The 18,199-nt window shown below is 42.9% G+C and overlaps 1 protein-coding gene across 1 annotated transcript in view; it reads left to right on the top strand.

The window, feature by feature from the left end:
* Positions 1 to 2,587: 2,587 nt before the first annotated feature.
* LOC137435290 (sal-like protein 1) overlaps positions 2,588 to 18,199 on the top strand; it is a 111,514-nt gene continuing 95,902 nt past the window's right edge. The window contains exon 1 of the mRNA XM_068128940.2: positions 2,588 to 2,785. Coding sequence (XP_067985041.2) covers positions 2,713 to 2,785 — 73 coding nt within the window. The 5' untranslated portion in view covers positions 2,588 to 2,712. The remainder of the gene's footprint in view (positions 2,786 to 18,199) is intronic.

Below are 18,199 nucleotides of genomic sequence, written 5' to 3'. Positions count from 1 at the left end.
AAATCAGCCAACATCACCGCTTTGCACAAAAAAGGTGCAAAAACAGATCCCAGCAACTACAGACCAATCAGCCTTCTCCCAATTATCAGCAAAGTCATGGAATCCATCATTGCTTCAGATATTAAATCTTTCCTCTTCTCCAATGGCTTGATCTCTGATCATCAATTTGGTTTCAGACCTGGTCACTCTACTCTGGACATGCTGCTTCTGCTTTCTCAACAATGGATGGAGGTCCTCAACGCCAAACAGGAAATTAGAGCTGTCTCCCTTGACATTTCACGTGCCTTCGATACGGTCTGGCACCCTGCTCTGCTCACCAAACTCTCCTCCTTTGGTATCCATGGAAATCTCCACGCATGGCTGGCGGACTTCCTCTCTGGTTGTAGTCAACGTGTGGCCCTGAATGGGTTTCTCTCATCTCCTCTTCCTGTTCAGGCTGGAGTTCCCCAAGGTAGTGTTCTGGGCCCTGTGCTTTTTCTGGTCTTCATCAATGATCTCTCTGACTCTCTTGAAAATCCTCTCTATCTCTTTGCTGACGACTCTACTCTCTGTCGCTCCATTCCTCATCCCTCAGATCGGCAGTCTGCAGCCTCCTCACTCTCTGCAGACCTGGACAAAATCACAGACTGGTCAAACAAGTGGAACATGTCTTTCAATCCTGACAAATCTCACACTCTTACAATGTCTCTCCGAAAGGACCGACTGGACAACCCTCCCATCTACTTTCTTAACAATCCTCTCCAAGAAGTTCTGTCGCTCAAGCTTTTGGGTCTCACTATCTGCCATGATCTTTCTTGGGAAAACCACATTTCCAAGCTGGCCTCCAAAGCCAGTCGCCGACTGGGCATCCTCCGTCATGCGAAGTCCTTCCTTGGCACACCTGAGCTCCTCACCACATACAAGGCTTTCATCCGCAGCTCAATGTAATACTGTTCCCCCCTCTGGGCTGGTGCTCCTGCCTCACACCTTGCTCGGCTTCACGCTGTTGAGGCCAAAGCTTTCAGAATCATTGGAATCTCCTGCGATGTAGTCAACACCGAGGGCCTTTCACTCACTCACCGCAGGCAGGTTGGTGGTCTTTCTGTCTTCTACCGACTCCTCTCCGGCCTTGCTCCCCCAGCTCTCTCTGTGCTATGTCCCCCCAATATTCCTTCAGGTCGCACAAGATCTGCCTGCAACCCTCTTATGGTTAAACTGCCAAAGTCTAGGCTCTCTGCTCACCTTCACTCTTTCATTCCCCTTTTCTCCCGCCTCTGGAACAAACTCCCCCACTCCCTTCAATCCCACTCCTCCCTCCAGGTCTTTAAAACAGCTGTTCACCACCATCTCTTATCTTCCCCCATCGAAAACCTTGATCTTTTCTACCCCCGGTAATTCACCCCAGAGTCCTTGCAGTGTTCATATGTTTTATTCCTCTCCCACCTCCCCCCAAGTCCTCCCGATGTCCCTGCTCTCAAATGTTGTGTTTGTGTCCTTCCCCCTCTTCCCCCTCTCTTTTGTGTCCTTCCCCCTCTCTCCCTATCTTGTCTGCCGCTCCCCTTGTTTTTTGTGTTTTGTGTGTCGGTTTGTCCTTTTGTGTGATTAATGTTAGCTCCTTCACGAGCCTCGATCTTGTATACAAAAAAAAAAAAAAAAAAAAAAAAAAAGCCATGCAGAGAGAGGTATGTGTTCTTTCGGGTGTCGGTCTCGTTAGCAATTGCACTGTCCGGACGCAAGAGTTCGTAAATGATGTATCATTCAGCATTGTACGTGCTGTGGTTACGACGTTTACCCTGGGCAGACGCAATCAGGCAACCTATTTGTATATACATGGAATATATATATATATATATATATATATATATATATATATATATATATATATATATATATATATATATATATATATATATATATATATATATATACATATATATACATATATATATATATATATATCCCTTGTTTAAAGATATCCTGCATCACACAGATTAATAAAGAAATATATTGTTTGTTTTTGAAAAGACTGCTCTCTGTTGTTGTTGGCAAAGTCAAACTTGTGGATTCATCAGAAAACAATTGTTTACATCATGACTTTATTGGAAAGAAAGTTTTTTTGCTTAAGTTTGTTAATAATTACTCGAAAATGCGGCAGATTTTAACATTTGACGCGTTGCAGTAAAACTTTCTGGGGCAGTGAGTGCAAAGGTTTGTTATGGCTCGATATAAATAAGGGAGAATCGTAAAGTTAACGGGCTTGGGGTTGGGGGTTTTCATGGGTAGGTGGTTTGAGAGGTAGTTGTGTAGTTGGAATTAACACTTGCACCGAGGCCAAATGCTGATATCAGGAGCCAAAGGACGAATTGCACGACGTATTTAGATTGTTCAAACTTTTGATTCGAGTGACATCATTCGAATGATGAAAAACTCCAGCAGGCGACGCGCGACGGTGCGCGCTGCACCTGGCGCTCGAGAAGTCCGGTTTCAAGTCGACCGTCATTGGTCCAAAACCGACGGCCTTCGGAAGCCGGAGCAAATCAGGGAGCAGGGATGAGCGGCCCTCGCGAGGAGGTGGAGGTGGGGTGGCGCGATCGGGCCAGCGGGGCATGCGCAGTGGGCGTCCCGGTATTCCGCGGGGCAGGGCAGGGCAGAGAGATGGGGTGGGATGGGACTCGCTCCGCTCGCGTTTTTTTCCCCCATCTCCGGGCGCCCTGAGCCGCCGCTGCCCCGGACATGTCAAGGCGCAAGCAGGCGAAGCCCCAACCCCTGCGGACGGGTCCCGACACGCGGGCGCTCTCGGAAAGCGGTAAGCTCCGTTCGCAGTTTGGACGCTCTTTGCCTCTCCAACTCACCGTCCTTATCTCGCACCGCACCCCCGGGGCAACTTCGCGACGCCGCTTGAAAAGCTTGAGCGCGCCCCCCGCGCCGGTACCTACTAAAGTTCGAGCAGAGAGCAGGGGTTCGGAAATCGCGGAGCTACCGGGACGCGTCTCCCCGCGGAACGCGGTCAAGTTCGACAGGCACATTATAGGTACGTAACAGAGACATGGACTTTTGAGGAAGAAATGCGATCCGACCTGCATGACGGATTGACCCATTAAACCCGCGCTCTTCTCACCAGAGCAAAGAGCAAAAGCAAAAGCCAGAGCAAAGTCCGCGTCGCGTGTTCAGCTCAGGCCCCTGCGCTACCCCGCACGCTGACCCGGGTTCAGCTCAGGCCCCTGCGCTACCCCGCACGCTGACCCGTGTTCAGCTCAGGCCCCTGCGCTACCCCGCACGCTGACCCGGGTTCAGCTCAGGCCCCTGCGCTACCCCGCACGCTGACCCGTGTTCAGCTCAGGCCCCTGCGCTACCCTGCACGCTGACCCGGGTTCAGCTCAGGCCCCTGCGCTACCCCGCACGCTGACCCGTGTTCAGCTCAGGCCCCTGCGCTACTCCGCACGCTGACCCGGGTTCAGCTCAGGCCCCTGCGCTACCCCGCACGCTGACCCGTGTACAGCTCAGGCCCCTGCGCTACCCCGCACGCTGACCCGGGTTCAGCTCAGGCCCCTGCGCTACCCCGCACGCTGACTCGGGTTTAGCTCAGGCCCCTGCGCTACCCCGCACGCTGACCCGGGTTCAGCTCAGGCCCCTGCGCTACCCCGCACGCTGACCCGTGTTCAGCTCAGGCCCCTGCGCTACCCCGCACGCTGACCCGTGTTCAGCTCAGGCCCCTGCACTACCCCGCACGCTGACTCGGGTTCAGCTCAGGCCCCTGCGCTACCCCGCACGCTGACCCGTGTTCAGCTCAGGCCCCTGCGCTACCCCGCACGCTGACTCAGGTTCAGCTCAGGCCCCTGCGCTACCCTGCACGCTGACCCTTGTTCAGCTCAGGCCCTTGCGCTACCCCGCACGCTGACCCGTGTTCAGCTCAGGCCCCTGCGCTACCCCGCACGCTGACCCGGGTTCAGCTCAGGCCCCTGCGCTACCCCGCACACTGACCCGGGTTCAGCTCAGGCCCCTGCGCTACCCCGCACGCTGACCCATTTTCAGCTCAGGCCCCTGCGCTACCCCGCACGCAGACCCGGGTTCTCCTCAGGCCCCTGCGCTACCCCGCACACTGAATCGGGTTCAGCTCAGGCCCCTGCGCTACCCCACACACTGACCCGGGTTCAGCTCAGGCCCCTGTGCTAACCGGCACGCGGACCCAGGTTCAGCTCAGGCCCCTGCGCTACCCCGCACGCTGACTCGGGTTCAGCTCAGGCCTCTGCGCTACCCCGCACGCCGACCCAAGTTCAGCTCAGGCCTCTGCGCTACCCCGCACGCTGACTCGCGTTCAGCTCAGGCCCCTGCGCTACCCCGCACGCTGACTCGGGTTCAGCTCAGGCCCCTGCGCTACCCCGCACACTGACCCGGGTTCCGCTCAGGCCCCCGCGCTACCCCGCACGCTGGCCCGGGCTCGTCTTCGGTCACTCCGCTACCCTGGGTTGTTTCTGTACACAGCCAACTAAAGGCGCGCCTCTCCATACGGTTATGAGCACATGGTGTTTGACACAGAACACGATGGCTGCAGTGGTTAAATTAGAACAACAACACAAACATACACACAGCAACACACACGCACACACATACACACAAACACACACACATATATATACACATACACACACACATACACACACACACACACACACACACACACACACACACACACACACACACACACACACACACAACACACACACACACACACACACACACATACACACACACCACCACCACCTCGCCGTTATCCATAATCTTTTTCCGAACTCCCAATCGCTGGCGCGTTCGTTTTTAACATTAACCTGGTGGATGTTTGTATTGTAATGAAATTGGAGCAACAGTTGTGCCAGTTTTCCTGTTCTTGTTGCGTTGATATTGGGGTTGAAAATGAAATGCGGCCAAACGGGTCAGTGATTTATTTAGATAATGATACTGTATATTCGTCGTTATGAATTACACGTCATATTTAACCACTACACAAGGTTATGTAAAGGAAACCTGCGGGTGGAGTATACAGTAGTTGTAAAGGTTTGTTGTTTTTTATTCAAATTACAGTTATTTATATAAACACTCCAGTCAAACCCAATAATTCAAACGACCTTTTTCATTCCACCAACCCCCTACCCACCCCCCCCCCGGCAATATGATGATGTCGCCGATATAATAATTATTTATGTGGTTGGATTCGTTAGTTCGGGCGCCATGTTCTGGTGAATAAAATAACAGCTGCTGTAAGTTCACGTGTTTTAAGGAGACGCGGAATCTAGATGCTGTATAGGGGGGGGGGCGATGGGGGTTGGTTGGTGTAACGTAAGAGTAGGGAGGGGTAGGGGTGTGTGTGCTGATAAGGGTAGATGGGAGTCGGGGTCCGTGTGCTGTTTCTGAGAGAGGAGGAGGTGCGCGGGTCTAAATCCTGACCACGGTGATGGGAGACAATCCGTTTGTTGTAAAAGGAGTCCATGTTCTGTGTCAAATGAACTTCCATTTGCCTTGAGCAGGGTTTTGTTTGCTGGAAGGGTGTCCGCACGATGAAAGGAATACGCGTACTGCGTGCAGAGCGGCTCCGCATGCCGTAAGGGGGTCCAGCAGCAGTATCCGGGGGTCCGCATGGTGCGCTAAAATAGGGCGCGCTGTGAACATGATGTAACCTGATTCTCCCTCGCCAACGCCACCTTCGGCACCTTAAAAACCACACCTGACACCTTAAAAACCGTGTTTGGCTGGCAAATCATCTCATAGCGGCTTGGACAACTTTCGGCTTATCGTCACAAATACATATCATGAGGTAGATTTTACCCAAAAGAACTTATCATATCCATGAAAAAGTTTCCGAATTACTCGTTTTATCTCTGAAACAACAAGAAGAATCTGCAATTGCTTATTAATTTAACTGATGCAATATATACTTTATATATGTACATGTAAAAAAAATTATACATATATATATATTCACACATATATACATATGCACAGCGTGCATGCATTGTTTTAACGGGAGCTACATCAGAAGGGAAGTGTCAACATAAAGAATAAATGTTTATGAAGCCGCTATGAGCGCACTATTTTCAAAGGATTTACAGAGGAATTCAACCCGTTGTACATATATATATATGTGTGTAGTATTAATCAATCTGAGTACATTGTTGAATGTAAATTGCCAGTACGTGCTTTATATGTTGTGAAAGTTTAATAGATGGTTGGCCAATATGACATTCTCAAATGCATTCCATCCGGACTTTCACTCCATTTGGAGTACACAGCAAACAAGCCACGTTTGAATGTACCGATTTGACCCCTGTCCCAGATCTCATGTGTGTCTGCACGTGTGTATAATACATATATTTGTGTATATATGTGTGTATGTATATATTTATATGTACATGTGCATATATTAAAATAATAATAATAATAATAATAATAAATAAATAAATAAAATTGTATATATGTATATATACATACAGTCATGTGAAAAAGTAAGTACACCCAATGTAAAGTTTTGACTTTTTCAACATATTTCAACATACAGCTATTTGATCTTCATTTCAACAATATTGATAGATAAAGGTGATATAATATAACAAATATCATGAAACATTTACATGTTGTAGTCCATTGTATAATTTAAATAAACATAAATGCAAATTTCGCATGTGGAAAAAGTAAGTACACCCTTGGCTCTAATAGGTGGTATTTCCCCCTTTGGCAGAAACAACCTCAAGTATGCATTTCTTATAACTGTCTACCAGTCTCTGACATCGACTGGCAGAAATTTTTGCCCACTCCTCCATGCAGAATTCTTTCAGCTGTGCGATGTTTGAGGGGTTTCTTGCATGCACAGCTCGTTTCAAATCCCCCCACAACATCTCGATGGGATTTAGATCCGGGCTTTGATTTGGCCATTCCAGAACCTTCCATTTCTTTCTTTTCAGCCATTCCTTGGTGGATTTACTGGTATGTTTAGGGTCATTGTCATGTTGCAAGGTCCACCTTCGGTTTAGCTTCAACTTTCCGACAGATGGCCTCACATTATCCTCAAGCACCCTCTGGTGCAATGAAGAATTCATAGTGGATTCTATGATGGTGAGCTGCCCAGGTCCTGATGCAGCAAAGCTGCCCCCAAACCATAATATTTCCACCACCATGCTTTACAGTTGGTATCAGGTTCTTGTGGTCAAATGCTGTCTTTGGTTTTCACCAAACATGTCTTCTGGTACTGTGGCCAAATAGCTCTACCTTTGACTCATCTGTCCAGAGCACATTGTTCCAGAAGTGCTGGTTTTTGCCTAGGTGTTCATTGGCAAACATTAGTCTTGCCCTGATGTTCTTTCTGGAGAGCAAAGGTTTCCTCCTGGCACACCTCCCATGTAGATCAAATTTGTGCAGCATCTTTCTAATGGTAGACTCGTGCACTTTGACATCAACAGTGGCAAGAGCTACCTGTAGGTCCCGTGATGACATTCTGACGTTCTTTTAGACTTCTTTCAGCATCTTGCGGTCTGCTCTCGGGCTGAACTTGCTGGGGCGGCCTGGCCTGAACAAGTTGGCAGTTGTTTGGAATCTTCTCCACTTGTAGATGATCTTCCAGACAGTCGAATGATTGATTTAAAATTGTTTGGAGATCTTTTTAAATCCCTTCCCAGACTCGTAGGCATCTATAACCTTCTTTCTGAAGGCCTCAGAGAGCTCTTTTGATCTAGGCATGATGACACCGCACACTTCAACAACAAAGAGCAAACCAAACGAAATGTCTGAGGTTTAAATAAGACAGGTCCTCCAAGATCCTCTGCAACGATGTTCTAATCATTTGCACCTGAGCTGGTGCACCTGATTCTAATTTTAGGTATTTGAAGTAGTGATAAATGTAGGGGTGTACTTACTTTTTCCACATGCAAAATTTGCATTTATGTTTATTTAAATTATACAATGGACAACAAAATGTAAATGTTTCATGATATTTGTTATATTATATCACCTTTATCTCTAAATATTGTTGAAATGAAGATCAATTAGCTGTATGTTGAATTATGTTGAAAAAGTCAAAACTTTACATGGGGTGTACTTACGTTTTCACGTGACTGCACATATATACACACATATATATGTGTATGTGTATGTGTATGTATATAAATATATATACATACATATATATGTGTGTGTGTATGTATATAAATATATATATATGTATATATAAATACATATATACACACATATATATGTGTATGTGTAGGTATATAAATATATATATATATATATATATATATATATATATATATGTATATATAAATATATATATATATATATATATGTATATATACATACATATATACACACATATATATGTGTATGTATATAAATATATATACATACATATATACACACATATGTATGTGTATGTATATATATATATATATATATATATATATATATATATATATATATATATATATATATATATATACATGTATATATATATATATATATATATATATATGTATATATATATATATATATATATATATATATATATATATATATATATATATATATATATGGTATGGATATGTACATGTACATATATATATATATATATATATATATATATATATATATATATATATATATATATATATATATATATATAGACATACATACACATATGGGTCAGAGGTTTGAAACCTGTCGGAAACACACCAAGGACTTTTAAAAGGTATGTGCTCCTAATGCTGAGCATTTGAAAGGATAGTGCACGGGCAAGCAATGCTGGGAAGGTAATGGCAAACCACCCAGTATAGCCCTTGCCAAGAACCTGCTTCGACAGCACTAACGCTCTGCAAGGGGTATGGTACATCAGAATCAAAAAAGTATATGGATATGCATATAAATATTTCATTTCTTCTTCCGGCCCTGTCGAGAGTTTTCAATGGAATCCTGAAGCGCAGTGTTTGCAGCTACAAATAAACAGTTTACGCGATGCAGCCATAACATGAACTCTCGAAGTCGCAACATGATGGCTGCCAAAAGTTTGCGCTGCGTGTGCTTTTGATTGTTTTAAATTTTTATCATCAAATTGCCCCTATTTAGTTTTGTTGGAGCTGTATTCATTTATAACAGACTTTGTTTTCCTCTGTCGATGTGTGTTCTGCTACAATAATGCAAATTTTCATTATCACCAAAAGCTTTTTACTGCACCTGAAGCAGCCCAAGTTTTTGGAATGCAACACCCTAATGACCCGTCGGTGTCTCTCACCATGATCTGTAATACAATATAAAAGGTGAGCAGCAAAGCAGTGCACCATTGAGCTTGGAAGGGGCCTGTGATTTGTAAATCTGAAACTCCGCCAGATTTGCCTTTCCCACGCTATTTGCAAACGGCCAGAATTGCACAAAATGCTCCTCGGGTTACTCATTGGCAACCAGCGCCCGTGGAACGATTCGGCTTTTCAAAGAACTCGCAATAAACTAATTAAGGATGTTACGGTGTCTCGTTTTAAAGGTGCAGTACCATTGTCCTCACTTTCTCGTTTGTCTGTTACTTTTGCACAGCCATGGCATCATCCGCATTGTGGGTGGCTGGAAAGAAAATGAGGTTTCCTTTTATTTTTTTTCGTCGACCGATCCAAATAATTCTGGGTTATTATAGGAAGGTTGTAGTTTTTGGACGCACTTCATGAGAAATCCCAGGAAGGTGGTCTGCGTGTTTGAAGGTGTCTTCTCGCAGCAGGTGCATTTACCTGTCGATATATTATGAGGCGTAATCAACCAAACGTGCAATTGCAGAGTTGCGTTGCAAAATGGGAATTCTCATCGATCAATTGCCATGGAATTCTCATCTGATTTTACTGCAACAATTTAAAAGGAAGAAGAAGGAAGTTTCATTAGGTTGCCATTGAAAACAGCATTGCTGGAATTACTGGGAACTCCGATATTGAGCATAAAAATTAATTAATTAATTATCTATTGATTGAGTAGGGAGGATGTTGCTTGCCTTTAGTGATTGCTTTATCGCTGGGAGCAGTTGTTAGCATGAGGATCAAAGACAAATCGACATGTCTGTTGAGGCCACAGATCGAATTTCCTACCTTCTTTGAAGTACCTGTGATGAAAGATTTTTTTTTTTTTAAACACCGTGAATAAATAATAAGCTGTGTTGTGTAATTCAGCTCATAATTCAACCTTGTGTAATGCTGTGCCTCAAATGCTCACCCTATCCCTCGGCTGTCCTCAAGCAGGTGCCACGGAACCTGGCGCAGAGTTTTGCGGGATGTTGTGCTTTTGGCTTGCGCCAGCTGCCAGCAGGGACAGTTGAGGGGATAAGGGGGAGGGAGGGTCAAGCCCAGGGGCCGGGTGGCACTGCACTGTGCCAGTTGGCCGGTTTGTGCGCGTTCCTCGGACAGCAGGCGCGTGGTTGTGCATTGTGGGATTGTATGGCCGCTATCTCCTGGTTGAATTCCAGCGCTGTTGTACGAACTCTCATAACTGTATAACAACTTTTTGTTTGACTGCTCATTTTATTCTTAACGTGATAGCTCGAGTCGTAGTAATAATAGTAATAATCCGGATAATGGCAATCAATAATGTATGAATTTAAGTACAAAATTGTGTTCCTCCAAAAACATATTAAACCAATGGCAGCCATGAGTTTTTGGAGGTTTGCGATTTATAAATTTACTCCAAATATTTACAATAATAATAATAATCATTATTTTTACATTATTATTTCTGTTATTATTTTATTTTTCAAAACGAAATCTGGTGCTCTGCCTCAAGGCCTATTCAGTGCTTCCAAAAGCAACCTCATGGCAAGGGTTACACTGGGTGGTTTACCATTACCTTCCCAGCCCTCAGTCATAGCAGGAATTTGTTATCTGTTCATGGTGCCGGCGATAACTCGCCTCCTCTTAATGAAGTACACTGTGGGATCTTTAATATCTCTTTAATATCCACCAACCAATGTAGATGGGATACACAGTTTAATGTCCATCCGAGGGATTAGGGATAGCACACATTGATGGATTACCCAGTCTGTGAAACACCAGGATGACAATCTACAGCTGGGTCGAGATTCGAACCAAGGCTCGACAGCTCGCAAGTGAATGAGAGCAACAGCTACGCTTCCCTGCCGGCCCGTTAATTTTTCATACCAAGTAATTTTTATACCTATTTATACATATCAATATTATTTCAGTCTACCCACATCATTTTGCAAAAATTATTGTACTTACCAAAGCACTATTAATTCATATGATGCATTGAAAGTATTCTCAATTACTTGACTTTTTACCTCCACCACTGAAGGAGGATGGGGGGGGGGGGGGGTGAGGTTATGTTTTCACCCCGGTTTGTTTGTTTGTCTGTCTGTGTGTGAACAGGATAGCTCAAAAAGTTACTATAACTTTTATATTTTCAAAAATTTGAGTTTTCTTAAAAAAAAAAAAATTCTCAGAAATGTACGTTTACTATAATTTTAAAAGTGATTTATCAACACTAGGGCATGCCCGTACTATATATATATCTAAAAGTATATCCCCCCCCCCCTCTATTTACATGCAATGGTTTGGTCCAAAGCTAACGGCTTGCGAGTACGGTGACAACCCCCCCCCCCCCCTCTATTTACATGAAATGGTTTGGTCCAAAGCTAACGGCTAGCGGAGTTTGGTAAAGAAATCGCCATAGCGTGCACAAATGCGCAGGAAAGCGAAAGAATCGCAAATTAGTTTTAATTAGTTTTAAAACATAGTTTAACGCCAACATAGCGGCAACATAGTTTGCCAACGTGAAATAAATGAATACGCTCTCAAATGTGCCAAAAAAAAAAAAAAACGCTACCCGTACGCTCTACCCCGCCCGTACGCCCGTAAACAAAAAAAACAACGCTCTTCGCTTCCGCCCTTCGCTCTGACTGAATTGGGAGAAATAATGCGCATAAGAAATCGAGAAATTATTATTTTCTCCGGAAGAAATCGAATTACGTACCGTAATGGCGCACGCGCTGGGCTCAGCATCAGCTCGCTCTCACATCGGCCACGCCTACGCAATAACGCGTTCTGTGATTGGATGCCGGAAGTGCAGTCCTCACTGTCCGGAAGGTCGTATATCGCAGTTACGATGAATCGCAAATTAGTTTTTATTAGTTTTAAAACATAGTTTAACGGCAACATAGTTTGCAAACGTGAAATAAATGAATACGCTCTCAAATGTGCCATCCGAGGCAGAGTGTGTCCGCCACGTTCGGCACACGCGATAGCTCGCTGCTCTCTGATTGGTTGAATCGTTTTTTGGACATAGCTCGGTAAGTAATTGTCCGATTAATATGAAACCTTGAAAAGGCACATCCTCGGGTCCCCAGCAATATACCTGGCAAGTTTCAAGTATATCGGACCGGTAGTTGTCGAGAAACAGCGGTCACAGACATACAAACAAACAAACAAACGTACAAACAAACATACACACAGAGATTAGTGGAATTATAGATAGATTGAGTGATGGTGCCAAAAACGGTATATAGCATGATATATGAAAAGTTGTGGACAGATTATGACAAAATTAGTTGGATGAGTTGGTTAGGTGGCAATAACACGACGATTCGATCTTGGTTCAGGTCCGGTGGGATACAAAACGTAAACTGTTCAGCCTGGTGTAGGTATGTGCTCTACCGAGTGCTGTTCTACTTCTCTGTTTGTTACTTGTGAAAATCGAAGATTTTTCCAAGTACAGTTTATTGGTTGGTCACATGTATTAATTATTCTGTCTGTCTGCTAGTCTGTCTTTCTGCTTGTCTGTTTGTATGTCAATCGCCTACAGGTCACAATTTTAAACCGATCTTCAAAAACATCAACAAATGATAGAGTTGGTCGTAATCAGGAAATCTATTGATTTTGGGGTCGGAAGGTCGACATAAGCCAGGTTTCTAAAATTGGCAATTTTCATCCGATTGACTTGAAATTTGAAGAGGATTTGCATATCTGGTCACTGAATTCAATCATCAATTATTTTTGAGGTCAACATAGGCCAAAAGGTCGACATACGCCAAAGGTCAACAACGTAGGTGGAATTTCCATAATTATCAATTTTCATCTGATTGACTTGAAATTTTAAGGTCAAAAGGTACAAAATAACTAGAGATCCAAAGGTCAAAAGGTCAACATGGACCTAATTTCTAAAATCATCAATTTTCATCTGATTGACTTGAAATTTGAACAGGATTGGCATATCAGATCACTGAATTCAACCACCAACTATTCTTGAGGTCAATTATTTTTATGGATTTCACAAGTATCATGCTATGCACGACATCTTTCTTGTTTGTATGTCTGTCTGTGAACAGGATATCTCAAAAGATTGTGGATGGATTTGGATGAAATTTTGTGGGCAGGTTGGGTGTCTGACATGGTCAAACTGATTCGATTTTGGTGTAGATTCGAATCCGAATCCAGATAATCTGGATACAAATCTGGAGAATTGTTTTTATTTTTCAGTCATTCTTCACCATTGAGAGATAGGACCAAAATGATATACTGTATAGCATGATATCTCAAAAAGCTGTGGATGGATGCAGACAAAACTTGGTGGATGAGTTGGGTAGGTGACAAGAACAAGCTGAATAGATTTTGGAGGATCCGACATATCAGTGGGATACAAAACGTAAACTGTTCAGCCTTGTGGAGGTACGCGCTCTACCGGGTGCCGTTCTAGTTCACCATGTGTCTTCATTCTCAGATAGTAAACATTCCACCTTATGAGTCAAAAGTGTTGCTGTTTTCACTCATTCTGATGTCATATTCATTACCAGCCATTTTTGCAAATGGGATGATGGGATTCCATAAATGCAAATGATATTCCATTGGTCAGAAGTGGATTTACTACATGGATTTGACTAGAGCGTGGTGGGTATGTGGTACCTGAATTAGAGGATCGAGGAAATGTGTTAAATGTAAGAGATGATAATTATTATTGTTAATATAAAAGGTTCGTTTAACATTGCTTCCATAAATGGTGGCAAGACATTTTCATCCAAGTATCAGCACATGGGTTAGATAGATAAACATTTGGGATGCTATGAAAATAAGCTCGCAACAACCATTTGCTTGCAAATTCCACAGATCGCCGGTGGACGAGGGTTAAGTAAGCGGAGCAGGCATCTTTATTGCTGGGCTTGTCAGTGTAATTGTGGAGTGCAGCTTGCTGGCCTGGGCACATTCCAGCACGGGTCACACCACACGCGGAGCGCCATACGGCCACACACACGCTTGGGTTGTGACCCCTGCACTCTGACCACGGCCCGATTGCAGTCTTCTCGGTAGAAGAGCACTGGTGCAGCCAGACATGCCGTTACTTATCGAAGCGTCCTGCAATGTCCGAAGCTCAGGAATTTGAAATGTCTTATCCTTATGCCCCTACAACTTCAGTAATATAGTTTAACAAGTCTGTACAGTAGATACATATGTATATATATATATATATATACACATACATGGTGTTGCTATATATATATATATATATATATATATATATATATATATATATATATATATATATATATATACACATACATGGTGTTGCTATATATATATATATATATATATATATATATATATATATATATATATACACATACATGGTGTTGCTATATATATATAACTGTGAGAGATTTCGTTTGAACTTGAGGAAGACTGAGAAGAAGGCCTGTCTGGCCGAAAGCTTGTCAGAAAATAAAATATCTATCGTCTTGAAGCTACGTCCATTAAATTTCTTCCGATTATATATATATATATATATATATATATATATATATATATATATATATATATATATATATATATATATATATATATATATATATATATAATCCCTTACAATGAACTTTGATGCAGGAGGAGGCCATTGGGCCCATCAAAGCCTGCACTATTATTACCAACTTATGGTTGTTTGTCCATACTCGATCCTTTTTAAATATGGAGTGTAAGCAAGGAAGCAACACGTACCATTTTAAGGTATTTTGTATAACTCAGCTGGGGGTTGAACCACAGACTGCCCAGACTCAGAGGAGACACTCTCACCATTATGCCATCGAGACTGGTTTAAATATATTCATACTAAGATATGGCAGTCCTCTGTATGTACATCTGATGATTATATAACTGTAAATGTCTGAGTCTGCAAATCTCTACCCAATTTTGCATACATGCTCGGAGTACCCAGATGTCATGAGCACAAAATAATTCCTCCCTCATCGCCCCCCACCCCTTCCCTCTCAGCAAGATTAGTGAGACAACTTGCGATTTTTGCCTGTACACAGTGAATATTGCAATTGGTTAAACCACTGATGCTGAACCCCTGTCGGGGGCGGGGGGGGAGGGGAGGGGTGAGCGGTTGTTGACACCTTTGGTGTTGCTGGAGAGAGTGGGTGTTGATATTATTAGAAGACATGCATGTCTGTCTGTCACACGAAGAAGAAGCAGGACCTCAAGCTTTAATGTAGCAGTTTCTGCTGTCATAGAATAATCTTACTATAATTCACCAAATGTCCGTCCGTCCGTTCGAAGGTACCGCAAAAACGGCTCAACCGATCGCAACGATATTTTGGGTGGGTATTCCTGGGACCACTGGGAGTAAAATAGGCTATATTGTTTTTCCAATTTTTCCAAGTTTTCCAATTTTCCCAAACATGATGGAATAATATTTACCGATATGAACAGTGATGTGGCTTTTGTTGAAATTCTACAAATACTGTTTATTCTACGTACCAGGAGAGAGTAGATAGACTCCTGACGAACCCTTCCTATATAAACGTGGGGCTCGAAGTAACATGGCAGCGTGTGCAAAGTGACTGAGAAACAGGTGTAGCGGCCGCTTCCGTGTTACAGATTCGGCGCGCACTCTTCACACATAAACGTGCGACTGAGAAAGACGTGTAGCGGCCGCTTCCGTTTTGCAGAATTCAATCTTTTTTCAAAATGTGCGCCATGTACTGTTTAGATTTTGATGATTTGCATGCGATACGATTCAACGGATGTTTATATGAATCGTTTAAAATAAAAAAAAGCCTTCAATTTCTGATATTTTGCCTTTTCATTTGGGCCTCCCAATTGAAGCCCCGCCCATAGGGCGGGTACCGTTGCTAGTAAAGATAATAAAGCTCATTCTGTTGGAAAACAATTTACTTGGAACAAAAATTTGTGTCCGTTTAATCACAAAGATGCTTGTTTTTCAAAGCCTGTCTTTCCGGAATTGGAGAAGAAGTGGGAATGGAAGCTTAATGCAGTGGTTCGAACGACACAACAACACAACAGGCATTTTAAGGCCATTTTCCCTGCTAGAGCGGGGGTTAGCCTTGTGGTCCCCATGACAATCTTCTCCATGTTCCCCTATTTTCTGCATCTCTCCTTGTTAACCCCCTTGCCCGCATTTCTTCTTCCACCATCTTTAGCCAAGTAAGTGGTTCTAACGATAACATTTATTATTCTATGACAGCTGAAACCCTTTAGATTTTAGGACACAGAAGGAACACACAAAAGCAAAATAGTAATACTTCTCAAAGCAATAAAAAAAAGTACATGGAAGAAGCACAAAAACAACAGAAGCACACAAACATGACGACAGCAGCATCTAGAACGGCACTCGGCAGAGCGCATACCTCCGCCAGGCTGAACAGTTTATGTTTTGTATTCCACTGATAGGCCGGATCTGGATTCAGACCTGAACCAAAATCTAATCGGCTTGTTGTTGTTACCTAACGAATTCATCCACTAAGTTTAGTCATAACTCGTCCATAACTTTTTTAATATCATGTTATATATCGCTTTTCGCCCAATCTCTCAATGGTGAAGAATCACTCTGAAAATTTAATAATCCTCGTATCCGAATCCATATTCAGATTTTCACCAAAATCAAATCAATTCGTTCTTGTCACATAGCCAATTGGTCCACCAAGTTTCGGCCAAACCCGTCCATAACTTTTTGAGATATCGTGCTATGTATCGGTTTTAGCCCTATCACTCAATCGTGAAGAAACACTTAGAAATTAAATAATTCTCGTATCCGAATCCATATACAGATCTTCACAAAAATCGAATCGATTTGTCCTTGTCACACACCTAACTTCTACACCAAGTTTCGTCCAAATCCGTCCACAACTTTTTGAGATGTCCTGCTATATATCATTTTTGGCTCTATCTCCCAATAGTGAAGGACCACTAAAAATATTCCAGTAGCCGGATCCGGATCCTGATCTTCACCAAAATCGAATCATTTAGTCCTTGTCACATCCGCTACCTCTCTGCCAAATCTTGTCCGAATCCGACCACAACTTTTTGAGATATCTTGTTCAAAGACAAACAAACAGACAAACCAACAGACAGACAGGGGTGAAAACATAATCTCCATCCACCTTTGGTGGCAGAGGTACCAACAATAATAACGTGTTATAAAAGAGCCTTTTTCACACGTTTCACTTTTTGTATGCATATGTATGTATGTATATATGTATGTATGTATGTATGTATGTTTGTATGAATGAATGTTTGTATGTTTGTATGTCTGGACCTCAGAATCAAACGGCTTGTCCAATCTCCATCAAATTTTCCATACGTGCCCGTGTCAGGTCCTGGGCACAAATACCACCCCCATTTCCGAGTTAGGGTGGGGAGACAATACATGTGGAATAGTGCAACTGGTTCAACAACATATTTCACTCCTGGAGGGAGCGCGTATTGCTAGCATCACAAATTAGGAGAAAATATGAATTTTTATTTTCTAACTTTGACTACCAATTGTTGATTTAATTATTTAAGTCTTTAAGTGCCACATTGGCATCTTAGAATATTTTCTATCAAGCTTTGTCAAATCAAAACGTATAATTGTGACTATTGGAAGTAATTATACTTCATGTAATGACTGAACAATAAAATAAAATGCTGTAAAATATATTAGGAAGTGAATCCGTTTCTAAACTGAATGGTTATTCTAAAATAACTTGAGCCTCTTTAAGTTTGTGTGCCAGCTTTTCCAAGATGGAGATCTCTATGACGTCTTCCTCTACTACTCAACCTCCCCCTTCTTGCTGCTCACTCCAGTTGTTCCTCTCCACCTCCCTCCATTTTCCTCCTTACCTTCTACAATATTTTCGCATAGTGACATTTCAGTTCATACCAGTTAGTTATCTCGGCATCAATAATTATGATAAAAAATAATCATTGCA

Source organism: Myxine glutinosa, chromosome 9, assembly GCF_964187855.1.
Source record: "Myxine glutinosa chromosome 9, kmMyxGlut1.1, whole genome shotgun sequence".
NCBI lineage: Eukaryota > Metazoa > Chordata > Myxini > Myxiniformes > Myxinidae > Myxine > Myxine glutinosa.
Note: the sequence above shows the minus strand (reverse complement) of the source record. Positions and strands in the feature narration are given on the sequence as shown.